This window comes from Mycosarcoma maydis, chromosome 8, assembly GCF_000328475.2.
Source record: "Mycosarcoma maydis chromosome 8, whole genome shotgun sequence".
Taxonomy (NCBI): Eukaryota; Fungi; Basidiomycota; class Ustilaginomycetes; order Ustilaginales; genus Mycosarcoma; species Mycosarcoma maydis.
The window spans coordinates 522,733-537,412 of record NC_026485.1 but is presented as its reverse complement, the minus strand read 5'-3'; the positions used below and the strand labels follow the sequence as shown (position 1 = coordinate 537,412).

Below are 14,680 nucleotides of genomic sequence, written 5' to 3'. Positions count from 1 at the left end.
CTTCTCCACGACGATCGGGTCTGAGACTTTGTTGAGAACAATCGCGGATGCATGCGCCAGCGGAACCCAACCTCGCCAAGCTTGATTTACTGATCTCATTCACGATTTTCTTCAACAAATCACGAATTTTGTGAAAGCAGTCACGAGTGTACCAGATCGGGCGCCAGTTTTGACACGTGTCAGACGCCGCACGCTGTATTCACGATTTGTGACTGTAGAGCAGTTTGCTATGACTGAGTTACCAAGACATCGCTTTCGCTTGGGGGACAGCACACGTGTTAGCGGTGCTTCAGCCTGGCTCCGCCATCTTGACACTGTTTGCAACGTCGCCATCTCACTACCTCTCTCAAGTCAGAGGCACGAAATCAAGTTCACGGCTGCCTACCTCATTCCACACAGGATCGAGATATCCTCTTTTCGGCGCTCTCCTACTTACCTCCAAGAGTGTCTGCAAAGCTTCTCAGCAACGCAACCTCGATCTTCGACAAACTTGTCCGACGTTTGCAATCAAAAATTGGCCAGCTAATTAGAACTCACCCAAAGAAATTTCGACGCTGCCGCAATGCGATGAGGTATAGAACATACAGATTCCATCAAGCAAGTCTTGTATAAATACCGGCATATGTCAGCACTTGAAGCATTGCTACACTGTGACAGCAAAACTTTGTTGTTCCCAGTAGCTTGGTGACTTTCGTTGCGTCAGGATAGAAAAAGCTCAACATGAAATCAGTATGTCGGCTGCCAACTCGTGACTTGAATCGCGAAAGACGACGACCGCTAAGATACGAACTCGCCATCAGAGCGAATGGCTTGCATGGCCTCAGCGGCAGGGCCATTGCGGCCACACATTGGCTAGTTGATTACAATTGGCCACAGAGTATTTTGCGTAAGTGTATTAAGCCAGCTGAGCGTGGCTGAAGCAGCTTCGCACAACTGTCTTCACTTGGTGGACCTACTTTCTCCCCACTAGAGTGGCGCTTTGACCAGGCATGATCAAGTAGATGAAAATCCTGAACAGGCTGCCTACGCTAGAGAGCCTTAGTTCAACGATGTTGCCTATTGAACAATGTCAGCAAGGCAGCATGTAGCAGCACAATGCCAGACTCCAGCGCAAAAGGTAAAAGCCACAGCCTCGCAGCACAAACACCATCATAAGATGGCCGATGTAAGTCTGATAATCGCATGTTGCTGTCGAACTCTCAAGCGGTAACGAGCATCACATAAGCAAGCGGCGTCTTTGCCTTCTCCTCCATAGGAGTATCCTTGGCTGGCTTCTGGCTATCGCGTCTTTTGAACGAGAATCCGCCGACAACTCGCTTCACTAGGGATCTCTCCTTGGACTGCTCATCTTTCTTATCGTCCTTCGGCAGCTGGTTCGGGATATCATCTTTCGTATCGTCCTTCGGCGGCTGGTCTGGGACATCATCTTTCTTCTTGTCATCCGTCTTGGCGCCATTCGCATCATGTTGAACAGTCACATAGCCTCTACACTCCTGACTTTCTTGCAGCTCTCCCAGCTCGTCCGTCGTGTAGGTCTGCTTGCAATCGGGGGTGGCTGAGAAGCCGATCTTGGTGTTGCCCTCGAGCTCACCCAGCTGAGCGACGGTGAAGGCACCGGTTGAGGAGATCTTTTGGCACGTAGCATCGGGTACAATGGGATGAGTGTTGTCGGTGTTGTCTCCACACGGAATGAGAACGGTGTATGACGACGCCTGTGCCGAACCACATACAACCGCAGAGATGATGACGAACAAGAAGAGACTTGATGACACGTTGGACAGCATCTTGTCAAAAGTTGTCTGAAGAGATGAGGAAGAGTGTGAGTCTTTGTCCAGAATCGAGCTGTACGGGGAGAGGTTCCTGACCTGCTCTACGTGGGAGGGCGGAAGGCTTTCGAGGGGTATATGTAGCTTTCGCTCGTGGAACACGCCCGCTTGCGCTACCATTGTGGGTTCTTTGAAGGCGCAGTGAAGAGCCATACTCGAGCAGAGTGAGTACACGCGCTCTCGAAATTCAAAGCGATTGGTACGGCAACTCACAGCCACCAATCCTGTTACCGCGCCCTTTCAAAACTTCATATCGTCGAGCTAGCATGCAAGGTTGGTGACGCCCTCATCGCGGTTGCATTGCCAGTCGGCTTTTCAGACCGATGCAGTCGAGCGGCGACGGTGAATCGTTGCGGGTTATTGAAGACAGGAAAAGATCTCGCCGAGGGAAATCACATATATGAGATGGGGTCGTTCACCAGGCGGTTGCCGACTCAATTTGTACCACACGCTCGTTGTGCAGCTGGGGCGGCTGGATTGCGGTCACCAACTCGGCTTCATTCGTGATTCTTGATTCGCAGGTCTGGCAACTACGTTTCCCTGTTCCACCATATCACCACCACCCGATTCGTGCTTGTGTCAGTTCTAGAAGAATTCGGTTCAAAAAACGTGGTTACAAAACAGACCAAACCACCGCGCCTTCATCTCGATACTGTACATGACTACAACAGTCACTTGCCGCCACCTCTCTTTCCATTTACTCGTGAATCACGAATCGTGAATACAGCAACGCAAGTCGTGACTCGTGACTGTGCGATCGATTCTCGCATCGGCGCGCGCGCGCGCGCGTGCTGCCGAGCCTCGCCCAGTTTTCACTGCCAGGCTGTGCTTCGTCGGCATGCCACAGGTCGTTGTACTCACCCCACACACTTCGCACCCCTAAGCACCAGTTTTTGACGTGCCCACCTCTCCGTCCGTCTCGTTGCAGCTGACACACCCGCACGGACCAGCCAGCCAACCACACTTTCACGTCTGTATGCATATCCAACGTTACACAGGAAAAGAACCAAGCAGCAACCCGCAAGCTAAACTGATTTGTATCAAGAAGACGCTAGACGCTCTTCGACTACATCCTCCTCTTCCTGGTTGATCATCGTCAAGCGCTTCTTATCGTCCTTGTTCTTCCTCAAACTCTTCTTGAACATGTCCGGTACTAGGCGATCCTTGACGCTCTTCCTCTTGTGCAGAGATGTCGGCTCGTCTGACGAGAACGTGTAACCTCGATTCGGCCGCTGTTCGCCAGTGAGCATATCGTAGTGTGTACTGCTGGCGCGCGAAGCCGTCTGTCGAAGCTCGTGCATCTGCACACCTCCCAATGGAGCACCATCGACGGGCGCATCGAACCTCGACGTCGAGGTAGCTGCACGAACCAATGGCGCAAAAGTGTGATGCGTCATGCTCGGTCGGCCCGCCGCATCGGAGAAGACTGCCCCATCAGCATGCGCATGCGGAATCGCTGGATCGCGTGTAAAGTCATAGTCATTATGTCGCTTGTCTACGTATCGCAAGATGTCCACATCAGTCGGGTAGTACGACTGACGGAAGCATTTCGCCAACAAACGCGGCAAAAGCGCCAAGAAGCACGTAAGGAATCCCAACGTCCAGAACTGGATCGACCGATACAGGAACAAATTGTTACCATAAGAATAAGTCGAGGAGAACGCAGCGTAGATTGGTGCGAAGCAAAACATGACCACTGTACCGGCCCAGACACCGATAAAGATGAACCATGTCCATGCGCGCGCATTAAGGCCGACAAACAGATTAGCCACCAATACCGACGCGATCGCCATGCCCGTCGACCATTCGTACAGATTAATATCGTAGCCATCGTTGCGTGCCGTCGTTGTGTTGTACGAGTAGGCAAAGAAGAAGAACAGCACCACCGACTGGTAGATACCATCTAAGAAGTAGATGAGGAATGGCTTGAGGCCGAAGTAGGCGCCCTTGCGCGATTGGTGATAGAGCTCGGGCACCTGCATGAGAACCTTGTCGTTGATGTTGCGGTCAAAGATTCCGAGGCAGATGACGGCCAGCACGGTCCAAATCGCATTCCAGAGCAAGATATAGACGTAGTCGATCGCCTGCGTTGTGGACCATGCACAGTAGATCTGGAACCAAAACAACGTGCCGACTTGAATGAACTGCTTGTAGAAAAAGTTGGCAATCATGACCGAGTTTCGGTAGTACGACCAATGGCCGTGGACAAGCACGAGACGCTTGAGGTAGCGGAACTGCGCGATGGCATAATCAGACGAGTTGACGGCTTGCAGACCTTCTTCACCGGCGATGCCGACACCAACGTGGGCAGCCTGGATCATGCTGACGTCGTTGGCTCCGTCTCCGATGGCGAGTGTCATCACACCAAGGCCATCCTTGATGAGTCGAACGATCAGCGCCTTTTGCAACGGCGAAACACGGCAACAGATGACAGCTTTGCACTGCGTCGAGATGCGCAACAGCAGATCTTTGCTAAAGTCCTCGCTGAGCGCGTGTCCGAGTGCGGTCCCGTCAATGACGAGAGCAAATCCTCCTGTGCGTTGTCCGTTGTCTTCGCCGACGAGCGAGACCTGACTGACGCTGCTGCGACGGTTCCTATGAAGCGAAGGTCGGCGCGACATAAACGAGGATCGTCGGCTTTCGGGCTCCTCCCCGGGTGGCTGGTGGTCCATCTCCTTGAGCACGGCAGGTCCACCAAAGAAGCGAATCACAGCTTTTCGCAGCTGCTCGTAGGCTGAGTTGGGCTGTCCGTACTCGCCACCACGAACAACGACCAAGTTCATGTCTTCGGTGAGCAGCATAGTTGAGTAACCGATGGCGATAGCAGTCTCCAGCTTGTCTCCGGTCGCCACCCACACATTGATGCCGGCTCGTTTGAGGTCGGCGATAGTCTCGGGTACACCGTCCTGAAGCTTGTCCTCGATGGCAGTGGCACCGTACAGATCAAAATCCTTTTCCAGCTCGCTCGCGAGCGCTTCCATCTTTTCCTCACGATCCTGGATCGAAACGGATGCCAAATGAAAGCGATGCTGCCAGTCGTCATAAAACTCTGTAGTCAGCTCCTTTCCACCGAGACAGAGGGTACGCAGGCCCTTGTTAGCGAATTCCTCCAGCGCTGCATCGGTGTCTTGCTTGAGCTCTTCTTGTCCTGCGCGAGCACGCTCAAACATGATGCTGTCGGCACCCTTGGCCAGCATAAGCAATTGACCATCTGACATTCTTCGCAAAATGACACTCATCCTCTTTCGTGCCGACGAAAATTCGTTGACAACCAGCAGTTCGTAGACCTCCGGCTCTTTCGAGAACGGTGTCAGGATTCGGAGCGTCTGACGATCCTTGCCCAGGAAGATGAAGCCTACGTCGGCTGCGGCTTGCACGAGCGCCTGCTCGTCGGGACTCTGTGCTTGGTACTCGATGCTGCCGTCTTCAAGGTTGTCGACCAGAACCGTATGACAAAGCGCAAGACAGCGAAAGAAGTTACCGAGCTGTTTTGCATGTTCCGAGTCGGCATCTCTCAAAGCTTCAGCCAGTCCCTGATCGCTAAAGGGAGGGATATCAGGGTTGAGAGGCTTGACATTGACCTTGGAGCTAGCTGCGCGGTAGAGCTGGGAGCCCTTGTTTGCAAAACCATCATTGGTGGAGCCGTCGCCATTATCAGAATTCTTGGCCGTAGGTACGTCGGTGGTCGTCGTGTCTGAAGCACCAAGCTGAGGTGAAGAGACGTCGCCGTGATAGATGACCCCGGCGACTGCGCACTCGCGAAAGATCATGACGTTCTGCGTGAGCGTGCCTGTCTTGTCGCTAAAAATGTACTCGATCTGGCCGAGATCGTCTGAAAGGTTCCATGATTTGGCGGTGGTGCGGCGATTGGTCTTCTCGTACCAAATGTCGTAATCGTCGTAGATAAAGTAGGCCTGGGCAAGACGAACAAATTCGAACGAGATGTAGAGGGAGATAGGTACAATGTTCTGGAACGTGATAAGCGAGTTTGCAAATGCAACCAGACCGTTGATGCGTGGGTTGTCATCGCTGTGGACAGCACCGTACTGCCAGTAGGCTTCGCGGTCAAAGTAATACTGCTCGAGCTGAGAGTCGGCGATAGCGCATGCCACAGAGACACAAGCCAAGATGGCCAGGTTGAAGTAGACCATTGGGTTCATCTGCTTCTCGATCTTGGAGCGCTTGGACGGGGTAACACCCGAGTTGGCAATGATCTTGGTATCCCAACCCGTCATGATGACGACACCGATGACCCACTTGGTGTTGCGAACATTGCATCCACGGAGCAGGATCTGGTTGAGTGTGACAGGACATTGGAGCGGGTTACCGTCCTTGTCGAAGCGATCGTTGAGAACGACGCTGGCGTTGAGGCGATACATGTTGGTGTCCTGAGGCTCAGCGTCGATGCGAAGTGAGGCGCGTGCGCACTCTTCGGGCGAGCGCAGGGATGTGAGCTCGGGTACGGCGTGGCGCGCTTTGAGGTTGGTCTCGCCATCTAGGTTCTTGGTCTCGATGAAGCAAGCGTCCTCCTCTTCGCTGGTAGCGCAAATAATAATGTCGGCCGGGATGGGGTCGTTGTTAGTGAGATAAACAAAGTCACCGACGGCGAGGCTCTCCCACATCTTTGGTTTCCATCTAGGCGCCTTTTTGGAGAAGAAGGCGTGCTCCTCTTCAGCACTGAGGATGCGACCACCGTGCACGATGCGACCGTCTTCGAGCTGCTCGTAATCGGATTCAAAGTGGCTGTGGCGCGTTGTGGAGCGTCGTGCGAGTTGGTGCGAGGCGCGGACTGGCAAGTTGGCTTCTCCAGGGACGGAGACACTGCCTTTGACTTCGGTGGTACCTCCACCACCAGGGGCATCTGCCGAAGCGGGTATAGGCGAAGCGACTGGGTGAGCGTGACCTTCTTGAGCGGCAGCCTCGGCTTTCTCAGCCATTTCCTTTTGCAGCTTTGAAGACTGTTTTTTCTTGCCGCCGAGACGCTTGTCGTGAACGGCTGACAAGGAGGCAGCGATGCTTCTGCTGTTCGACTCCATGACATTTGGATTTTTCCAGCCACCGCCGGTGAGGGCCTTGACTTTGAGGCGATTGATGTTGCGATCAGATTGATGACGCTTAAAGTCTTCGTAGCCATCCTTGATCATGGTTATACCAAGAACAGCGAGAAGGGGAAGCATCGAGACACCCGGGTTGATGGTAGTGAATTGCGGAAAGAACTGGAGGATAACGATGAGTAAGAAAAAGAGGTTGGCAACACGACGGAACTGTTCGAGCAAATTCTTGAAGACAAAGTTGTAGATGGTGTACTTGGCAGTCAAGACCTGATTACTGGCAAACACGTAAGGATGCTGAGGGCGCCCCTTGGTATCAAACGCCTCTTCTGGCAACGGCTCATTGAAGTAGACGGAGCGAGGAGCGGGTGGCGGTCTCTTTTTCTTGAACACAGCATCAGGATCGAGGCTGAAGTTGGAGAACTTGGCACGCAGAGATGCGAGCTTGGCCTGACTTGAGGCTTGGACCGCGGCAGACTGGTTCTTTTCGGAACCGTGTTTGCCGACCATGGAGGGCAACGACGGATGAGGCGACGGCGAGCCGCGTGCTCAGTCGACAGTGTTCTGCAAGAGGTCACCCTGAGTAGGGTACCCTGGGGGACGCCTTGGCGCCTTACGGGAGCGGAACGGTTACTGCCGGACAGAGATGCACGACAAGGTTGAAATGAAATGCAGTTGCAAGGCTGGCTTCCGTGGCGCCAGGCGCAATTATGAAGTCAAAGGGCGTCTATTCGACCAACAGTTGCGGGGGAGGTTTGCGTCTCTGGCCAAAAGGTGACGTAGGTGGAGAAGGACGAGACCGAGACAGATCAAGGATCTCGGCGGAAAGGCTATACTGTGTCCGTGCCAAGTTGTGTGCAAGTGGCCAATTCAGATGTGGAGCACAAGCGTGTTGTCGAAGGCTGCCGAAATGATCAAGCTTCTGAGCAGAAGGAAGGTGTGAGAGGTAGATACGAGGATGATGGAGTGCAGGTGATGTTGATGTTGATGAGGGTGATGTTGATGTTGATGTTGATGTTGATGAAAGAGGAGCTTGCTCTCCTAGCCGAGTGGGAAGCAGACCGATACAGAGTGATTTCTCCTAACATTACTGAGAGAAACGTGTCGAGACGCAATCGTGAATCACTGTGACTTTCCTTGTCGGCGTTTCGGAGCCTTAAAAAACGACAGAGACGAACAGACAGGTTGGACAGCCACGGCACGCGAACAATCACGAATATGAAAGGCTATTCTCGGACTCTCCCGAGCAACACCACACGTTTGGTATAGCGCCCTTCTCATTGAGCAGTCAGCAGACTGGTGTGTACAGGATGGACGCTAAGTGATGCCTGTAAAGCACCGATTCGAGCTTGGTATACATGATAGGATAAGACCACGACGATTGAGAGAGTGGGTCAAAAAGCAGTCAGTGAGCAGTTCGGATTTTGCGAGCCGGCCATGCTAACGACAATCTTGAATTTGTCAGAGAGAGACACGAGAGAGACACGAGACGTGTGAGAGAGGAGCGAAAAAGACCTCTGACAGGTTCGACGATGCAATCACGAATCCAAAACAACAAGCAGGCCGATGGTACGCGAAGGCAATCAAGAACGGATGCAGCCGTGCAGAGCGGTCAGCACACATGTGATGCATCTCTCGGCCAAGTGAATCACGATTCGCCAAGTTATATTTATTTTATACTTGGATTTTTTAATTCTCCTTCTCATTGCTAGCAACAAGAATAACTCACAATCCAGTACGGAGCTTGTAACCAATCCTTGGCGGTGCACACTTCATTCGTGATTTTAAATATTATAATCGTGACTTGAAAATCAAGTAGGCCTCTTATTGGATGCCAAAGCTGCACTTTGCGAATCTGTGATTTCAAATGAAGCTCGCATCCACAGCGTGCAGGGGTCGAAGTGAGTGACTTCCACGGAGTTAACTTAACTAGATTTGGTCGGCCTGCAATTCGTGATCCACATATTCAGCTGCACGGAAATTCGAGCCGACCACGGAGCTGCTTTGTTCGGACAATGTTGGGCATTCGTGTCTTGAAGGCCTTCGAGCCTCTGCGCTCCACTCCCAATTCTTCTAAACAAAAAGGATCCACGTAGTTACCGTCAATCAGTCGCTAGTCGCTATCATCATGTTCACCACGCCGTAAGTTGTCATTGCAACTGTTAGTTCTATGCGTGTGGATACTTTGGCAATTACAACCACAGACCACGGACCACCAAACACCAAACAAAAAAGGTACCGTGTGGCATTTGAGACAGACCTTTCATCGCTCTGCATTGAGCTTCTTCTGGAAGAACGCGCGAACATCTTCCTCGCGCACCACCTTTCCTGTACCAGCAAACGGCTTGAGATGCTCCCACAGCGCGTCTCGAAACTTGCTGTACGCATGTAGCGAGTTGATCATCTTCTCCCTCGGCATGGACCGAAGAGCTGCCATGCCCAAGTCGTACGTCGACGACGTGATGGAGGCCGCATCGTCGTCGCGCACAGACGCTTGCGGGTCCGATGGAGGCGCGTATGTCTCCTCTGTGTCCAACACGTGTGAAAGATGCTCCCACTGAGGTAGACACGTCGAACAACGGCAAATGCGGTCGCGAAAGTCTTCGCTCAGAAATATGTCATATCGTTGCTGTACGCCTAGTTCTTTGGCCGCTGGCTCGCTCAAAGCGGGTGTCCAGGGATCCACCTTTGATTCAGAAAGCGATGCGACAACGTCAAGTGCCGCTGGAAGCGTACACAAAGGCTGTTGAATCGTCTCATTGACTTCGGTCTCGGACCTTGTCTCTGTAGCCATGTGAACATCCCGAGTCTTTTCGTCTTCGACCTTAACCCGCTTAGCCTCGTCCTCGCCAGCATCCTCAACCGCTCGTCGCTTGCCCTCTCTCCTCTCATCGCTACCGTTCGCTAAGCCAATACCCTCTTTTTGTGGTTCACCCTCGCGTTTTGTGCTTGCATCCTCTGCAAGTGCTGAAGTCCCTTGCAATACCTCCGAGGCTGCGGCCACAGTGGATCGAGCCAGATCGGCTACTGAGGACAGCAAAGCTCCATCAGCAGCGATAGCCACATCGTCCTGCGTCAGCACCCTTTCTTGCTCCACCTCAAGGCCAAAGATCTGCCAGCTGCGGCCATCGTGATAGGGTCCACCTCCTTCGCGCAGCTCGTCCTCAGTGGGAACCTGAATCTTTGTGATCGAGTCGTGCGCAGCAACTTGAGCTGCGTCTTGGCTGGGCACTAGTATCATCCAGCCTTTTGCACCAGCATAGCGTCGCAGTAAGCCGTTCCCTGGTCTTCGGACGCAGGCATCGCAGATCATGAGGTCGAACAGGTCATGATCGATCAGAGGTGCTTCCGCTTCTGCAAGTGCTCGGCTCGCGAATGAAGCTGCTGCATCCGAGTCATTGACAGCTTCTGTGTTCGATTTGCTGTCGAGTGGCCTTGGACTTGGCCACAAGGAGGTGCAACTTTCGTGGAGCCATTCTTCGCAGACGATGCATTGGAACATGGTCTCGTCCTCCTTCTCCGGATCGTACGTCTTGCCCCGCTCACAATAGCAGAAGCCACCATCAAAATTGTGATTATAGGCATTTACGTCGTTCTGTGGGCTGAAACCCGGCTTGCGCAGAATGCATGGCTTGGCACCTTCGGGGTAGGCGAGTTGCTCTGTGATTCGAGTGAGCCGAGTGGCACGGTTGGGTTCTTGTTGCCGATACAAGTTGGGCGTGCCACAGTCGCAGCGAAACTTGCGCTTGTTGAAGAGCTCGACCAGCTCATGTTCGGCGTGGCAAGATACACTACATCCTGCGCACACGCCGCCACCGCCGCACGTCTTGCAAGCATAGACGGGCTGTCGAATGTAGCCTCTCTCGTGCGTGCACGTGTCAAACTGGAATGGAATCGCCTCGTTCGCTTGCGCTTCAAGCTTGGACTGCTGAGCGATCAGATCGGCCGCGGTGAATCCAACTTCATCTTCGCCCAAGTTTGGTGCAGGCAACGAGGGATCTGGAAGTTGAGCTCCTGCCGATGGCGTTGAGCTCGTTCGAATTGCCAATGCTGCCGACGAGGTGGCCGATACCTTTCTCTCCTCGCCCATCCTAGCGTTACGAGGTAGACGATTAACCTTGTGTCTTTGATCCGCGTTCAAAGAGATTGGCAGGACAAGAGAAAAGAAGCTGTCAGCGCTAAGGTTCAATGGAAGGAGTCGTCTTGAAGCCTACAAATAACTAGGTTGGTTGTGCTCACATGATTATGTGATTCTAACTCGCGCGCGCTGACTTAGGGTTAGGCATTTTCGGCGTGTCGTCTGACAGACAAATAAATCTACACGTCTTGCACTCGCGCCTCGAACCGATGTATAAGCGGCACCCACTACTTCCGACAGTCTGACTGCTTTTCATAATTGTATAGCTAAGGCTATGCCGTGAAGACCATTCATGCTCTAACGTCTGTGAATGCTGCTGTTGAATCTGTGCTGGCGAGCAAAGAATTGGCCAACGTGGGATACCAGAACGCGTTAGGCACTACCATAATCACGAATCACGAATCGTGAATCACGAATGGACCCTGAAGCGTGAACACGCTCTTGGAGCCGAAATCAGACGAGGGTCACGCTGCAGCGATGAGCACACAGCTCACGGCTTTTGTGTGTCGCGCTTTCGACCTGCCAGCTTGAATTCGCCAACCCAAGCGAGCCCTGCCATGCAACAGCCTGATTTTATCAGATCTCGAGTGCTGCCCTCTCACTTCTTTTTGTCCCAGTTCATCTGTTCATCTGTTCATCTGACCGACAAACCAATCATCATTCATCATCATCCATTCACTCGTTCGGCGCTTCACATGATGGTCTTAGCACACAAGTTGTGCAGCCTATATCGACATTGCTTCATCACCGTCGCCACCCTGCTAGCGTTCTGCAGTCTCGGTGGGCATGCGTGGGAGACCAAGGAACAAGCCCTGTCACAAGCCGTCGAGCTGGTCAACGATCCAGCTCACTTTGGCGTCTCAACACTGTCAACAATATACCCAGCCGACCATCCAGTTGGCGACTTGGCTGGGACTATCATCTCGGGGCCCGAGTACTTTGCTCCATGCGAAGCCGAGACTGGCACCCTCCTCTATCTTGGTTTGACAGTTTCGCAGACCTGGCGAAACGTGCTCAACAGTGAGACCAAGAATGCCACTGTTAGCATCGTCTCGAACACGAATCCTGCTGTTCCGGACCCACGACACGCCTCAAAACGCCATCCAGAACATTGGCAGAAGGACAGGCCCTCTTGGCGGCGTGGTATGCCTTCCAAGGGGCGTATCACCCTCTTCGGCCACTTTGACGTGCTCAACGTCACCCATCATCCAGAAGTAGCTGACAAGGCTTTGAAATGCTACCTTGAACGACACCCGGATGCCAGTCACTGGGCACCGAATGCCACAGAGTCCCCACATGTCCCCTTCTGGGCCACCTTCAATGTCCACAAGGTTTATTGGATTGGCGGCTTTGGGGACGAGCACTTTATTGGGTGGTTCAGCAGCGAAGAATGGAACACAGCATGGAAGACACACGATCTGCATGCTCAATCTTCGCTCACAGCACAAGAAAGAGGACGGACAATGTCTGTATCCGATAACATGGCTTCACCCCGCGGCTCTCCCTTTGTGAAAGCAGATGTCCAGCACTCGCAGCATGGCTCTCTTCCAACACTAGTATTTCAATGAGAGTTGCATACCATTGTGGTAACACACCGCACGTGGTCTTGAGTCTGAGTCCAAACTGAAGACAACCATTGAGCCTCTTTTGTTGCAGCAAACGCACGATGGTAAAGCTATAACACGAACATGGGACGCGAATCGCGTGTGTGGAAGATGAAGCACGGAAGACGACCCTGCTGATATCTAACCACGTAACGTCGTCTAACAGGGAACACGGACACGGCCCCAGGAACACGAAACACGAAAGAAACCCGATAGTGTTACAGCGCATGTCTAACCTGACAAATATTTCCCAGATCAAAACGTGAATCACGAATTCACGATATTCACGATTACAACTCGTGACTCGTGACTAACTTACACGATAAGATGACGAGACGGCTGAGTCAAACTGGATGAATCACGAATCTGTTTTCAGGTCACAAGTCACCAGACCTCAGTTCAGGCTCATATACGCGTGCTTCTTCACGCGTCCAACGAGACCAACACTCTGGACTTGACCAAAAAACGAAATGAGAAAAAGCTGCGTAAAGGTTGCATCGGAAGCTCCTACAGAGATCCATGCAGAGCTCTGAGAGCGTGCAAAGCATGAGAGGGCAGTGAAATCCATCAGATCTCGCGCTGCTCAGTCGGTCAAAGAGCAGCCACTCGTCACGCCACCCATCTATGATTTGGACCTTGAGTTGTCTTCTTTCCCTCCTGCTTCTCGATATCATCTCGAATCCTTCTCTGCCCCTGGCACTGCATGTTGTTGCGCTTTCACATCGACATTCGTGCCACCAAACTACTTACGACGACCGTCTCATTGCTTCCGACATCCAGGAGCACCCACCACTCTCGGCTGAGCTCTTCCACCAGCATTTCTCTACCATTCTCTCGCGCACCGCACCCATACAGAGATCTAGAAATTCGCCCATCGACCTTCCACTCCCGTCTGAACCTGTAAAACTGTCCTTCCGACACTCTGACAATCATAATGTCGCAAAACGCTCAAGATCCTGCTCAAATTGGCGAAGATGACATGGGTGAGGCCTTCGGACCTCTCCCTGTCAGCAAACTCGAGGTAAGTTGGTACAGCTGTGCACCACAATTTGCGATGCATCGACCTGACCCGGACAATTCGATTACTCCCTTGCACTTGCTACCCTACTAGGAGTTTGGCATCTCGAGCTCGGACTGCAAAAAGCTGGCAGAGTCGGGCTACAACACTGTGGAGAGCATCGCCTTCACGCCCAAAAAGCAGCTTCTGCTGGTCAAGGGCGTTTCCGAGGCAAAGGCGGACAAGATCCTTGCTGAGGCCGCCAGGCTCGTGCCCATGGGCTTCACCACCGCCACCGAGTTCCATGCCCGCCGAAACGAGCTCATATCTATCACAACGGGATCCAAGAATCTCGATGCGATTTTGGGTGGAGGCATGGAAACGGGAAGCATTACCGAGCTATACGGCGAATTCAGGACGGGCAAAAGCCAGCTCTGCCACACGCTTGCCGTGACTTGCCAACTGCCCGTCGATATGGGTGGCGGAGAGGGCAAATGTCTCTATATTGACACCGAAAACACCTTCCGACCCACTCGTCTCTTGGCTGTGGCGGAGCGATTTGGTCTAAATGGCGAGGAGGTGCTCGACAACGTTGCCTATGCGCGAGCCTACAACGCAGACCACCAGCTTCAATTGCTCATGCAAGCATCTGCCATGATGGCGGAGTCACGCTTCTCCCTGCTGATCGTTGACTCGCTTACCTCGCTTTATCGTACTGATTTCTCTGGACGAGGTGAGCTGTCGGCTCGACAGATGCATCTGGCCAAGTTCCTCCGAGGTCTCATGCGATTGGCCGACGAGTTTGGTGTGGCAGTCGTCATCACGAACCAGGTCGTGGCTCAAGTGGACGGAGCCACTGCTTTCACGGCCGATGCTAAGAAGCCCATTGGTGGTAACATTGTTGCACACGCATCAACCACGAGATTGTCACTACGCAAGGGACGCGGCAACCAGCGTATCTGCCGTATCGCTGACTCGCCGTGCCTCCCCGAAGCTGACGCGGTTTTCGCGATTGGACCCGAGGGCATCATCGACCCTGTCGATTGATATATAGGCAAGGCAAC

The 14,680-nt window shown here is 52.9% G+C and overlaps 5 protein-coding genes across 5 annotated transcripts; 2 read left to right on the top strand and 3 right to left on the bottom strand.

The window, feature by feature from the left end:
- Positions 1 to 1,199: 1,199 nt before the first annotated feature.
- On the bottom strand, positions 1,200 to 1,979 carry UMAG_03294 (uncharacterized protein; the record flags this gene model as incomplete). Its single annotated transcript, XM_011391401.1, has 1 exon — positions 1,200 to 1,979. One exon carries the CDS (start codon positions 1,977 to 1,979, stop codon positions 1,200 to 1,202), a length of 780 nt encoding a protein of 259 aa, XP_011389703.1.
- An 887-nt stretch (positions 1,980 to 2,866) lies between these two features.
- UMAG_03293 (uncharacterized protein) lies at positions 2,867 to 7,387 on the bottom strand (the record flags this gene model as incomplete). Its single annotated transcript, XM_011391400.1, has 1 exon — positions 2,867 to 7,387. The coding sequence occupies one exon, from the start codon at positions 7,385 to 7,387 to the stop codon at positions 2,867 to 2,869; it is 4,521 nt and encodes a 1,506-aa protein (XP_011389702.1).
- A 1,753-nt stretch (positions 7,388 to 9,140) lies between these two features.
- On the bottom strand, positions 9,141 to 10,967 carry UMAG_03292 (uncharacterized protein; the record flags this gene model as incomplete). Its single annotated transcript, XM_011391399.1, has 1 exon — positions 9,141 to 10,967. One exon carries the CDS (start codon positions 10,965 to 10,967, stop codon positions 9,141 to 9,143), a length of 1,827 nt encoding a protein of 608 aa, XP_011389701.1.
- Positions 10,968 to 11,713: 746 nt separating this feature from the next.
- Positions 11,714 to 12,583, top strand: UMAG_10831 (uncharacterized protein; the record flags this gene model as incomplete). Its single annotated transcript, XM_011391514.1, has 1 exon — positions 11,714 to 12,583. The coding sequence occupies one exon, from the start codon at positions 11,714 to 11,716 to the stop codon at positions 12,581 to 12,583; it is 870 nt and encodes a 289-aa protein (XP_011389816.1).
- A 970-nt stretch (positions 12,584 to 13,553) lies between these two features.
- On the top strand, positions 13,554 to 14,663 carry UMAG_03290 (recombinase RAD51; the record flags this gene model as incomplete). The annotated part of the gene is made up of 2 exons (XM_011391398.1): positions 13,554 to 13,640; positions 13,731 to 14,663. The coding sequence occupies 2 exons, from the start codon at positions 13,554 to 13,556 to the stop codon at positions 14,661 to 14,663; spliced, it is 1,020 nt and encodes a 339-aa protein (XP_011389700.1).
- Between the last annotated feature and the right edge of the window lie 17 nt (positions 14,664 to 14,680).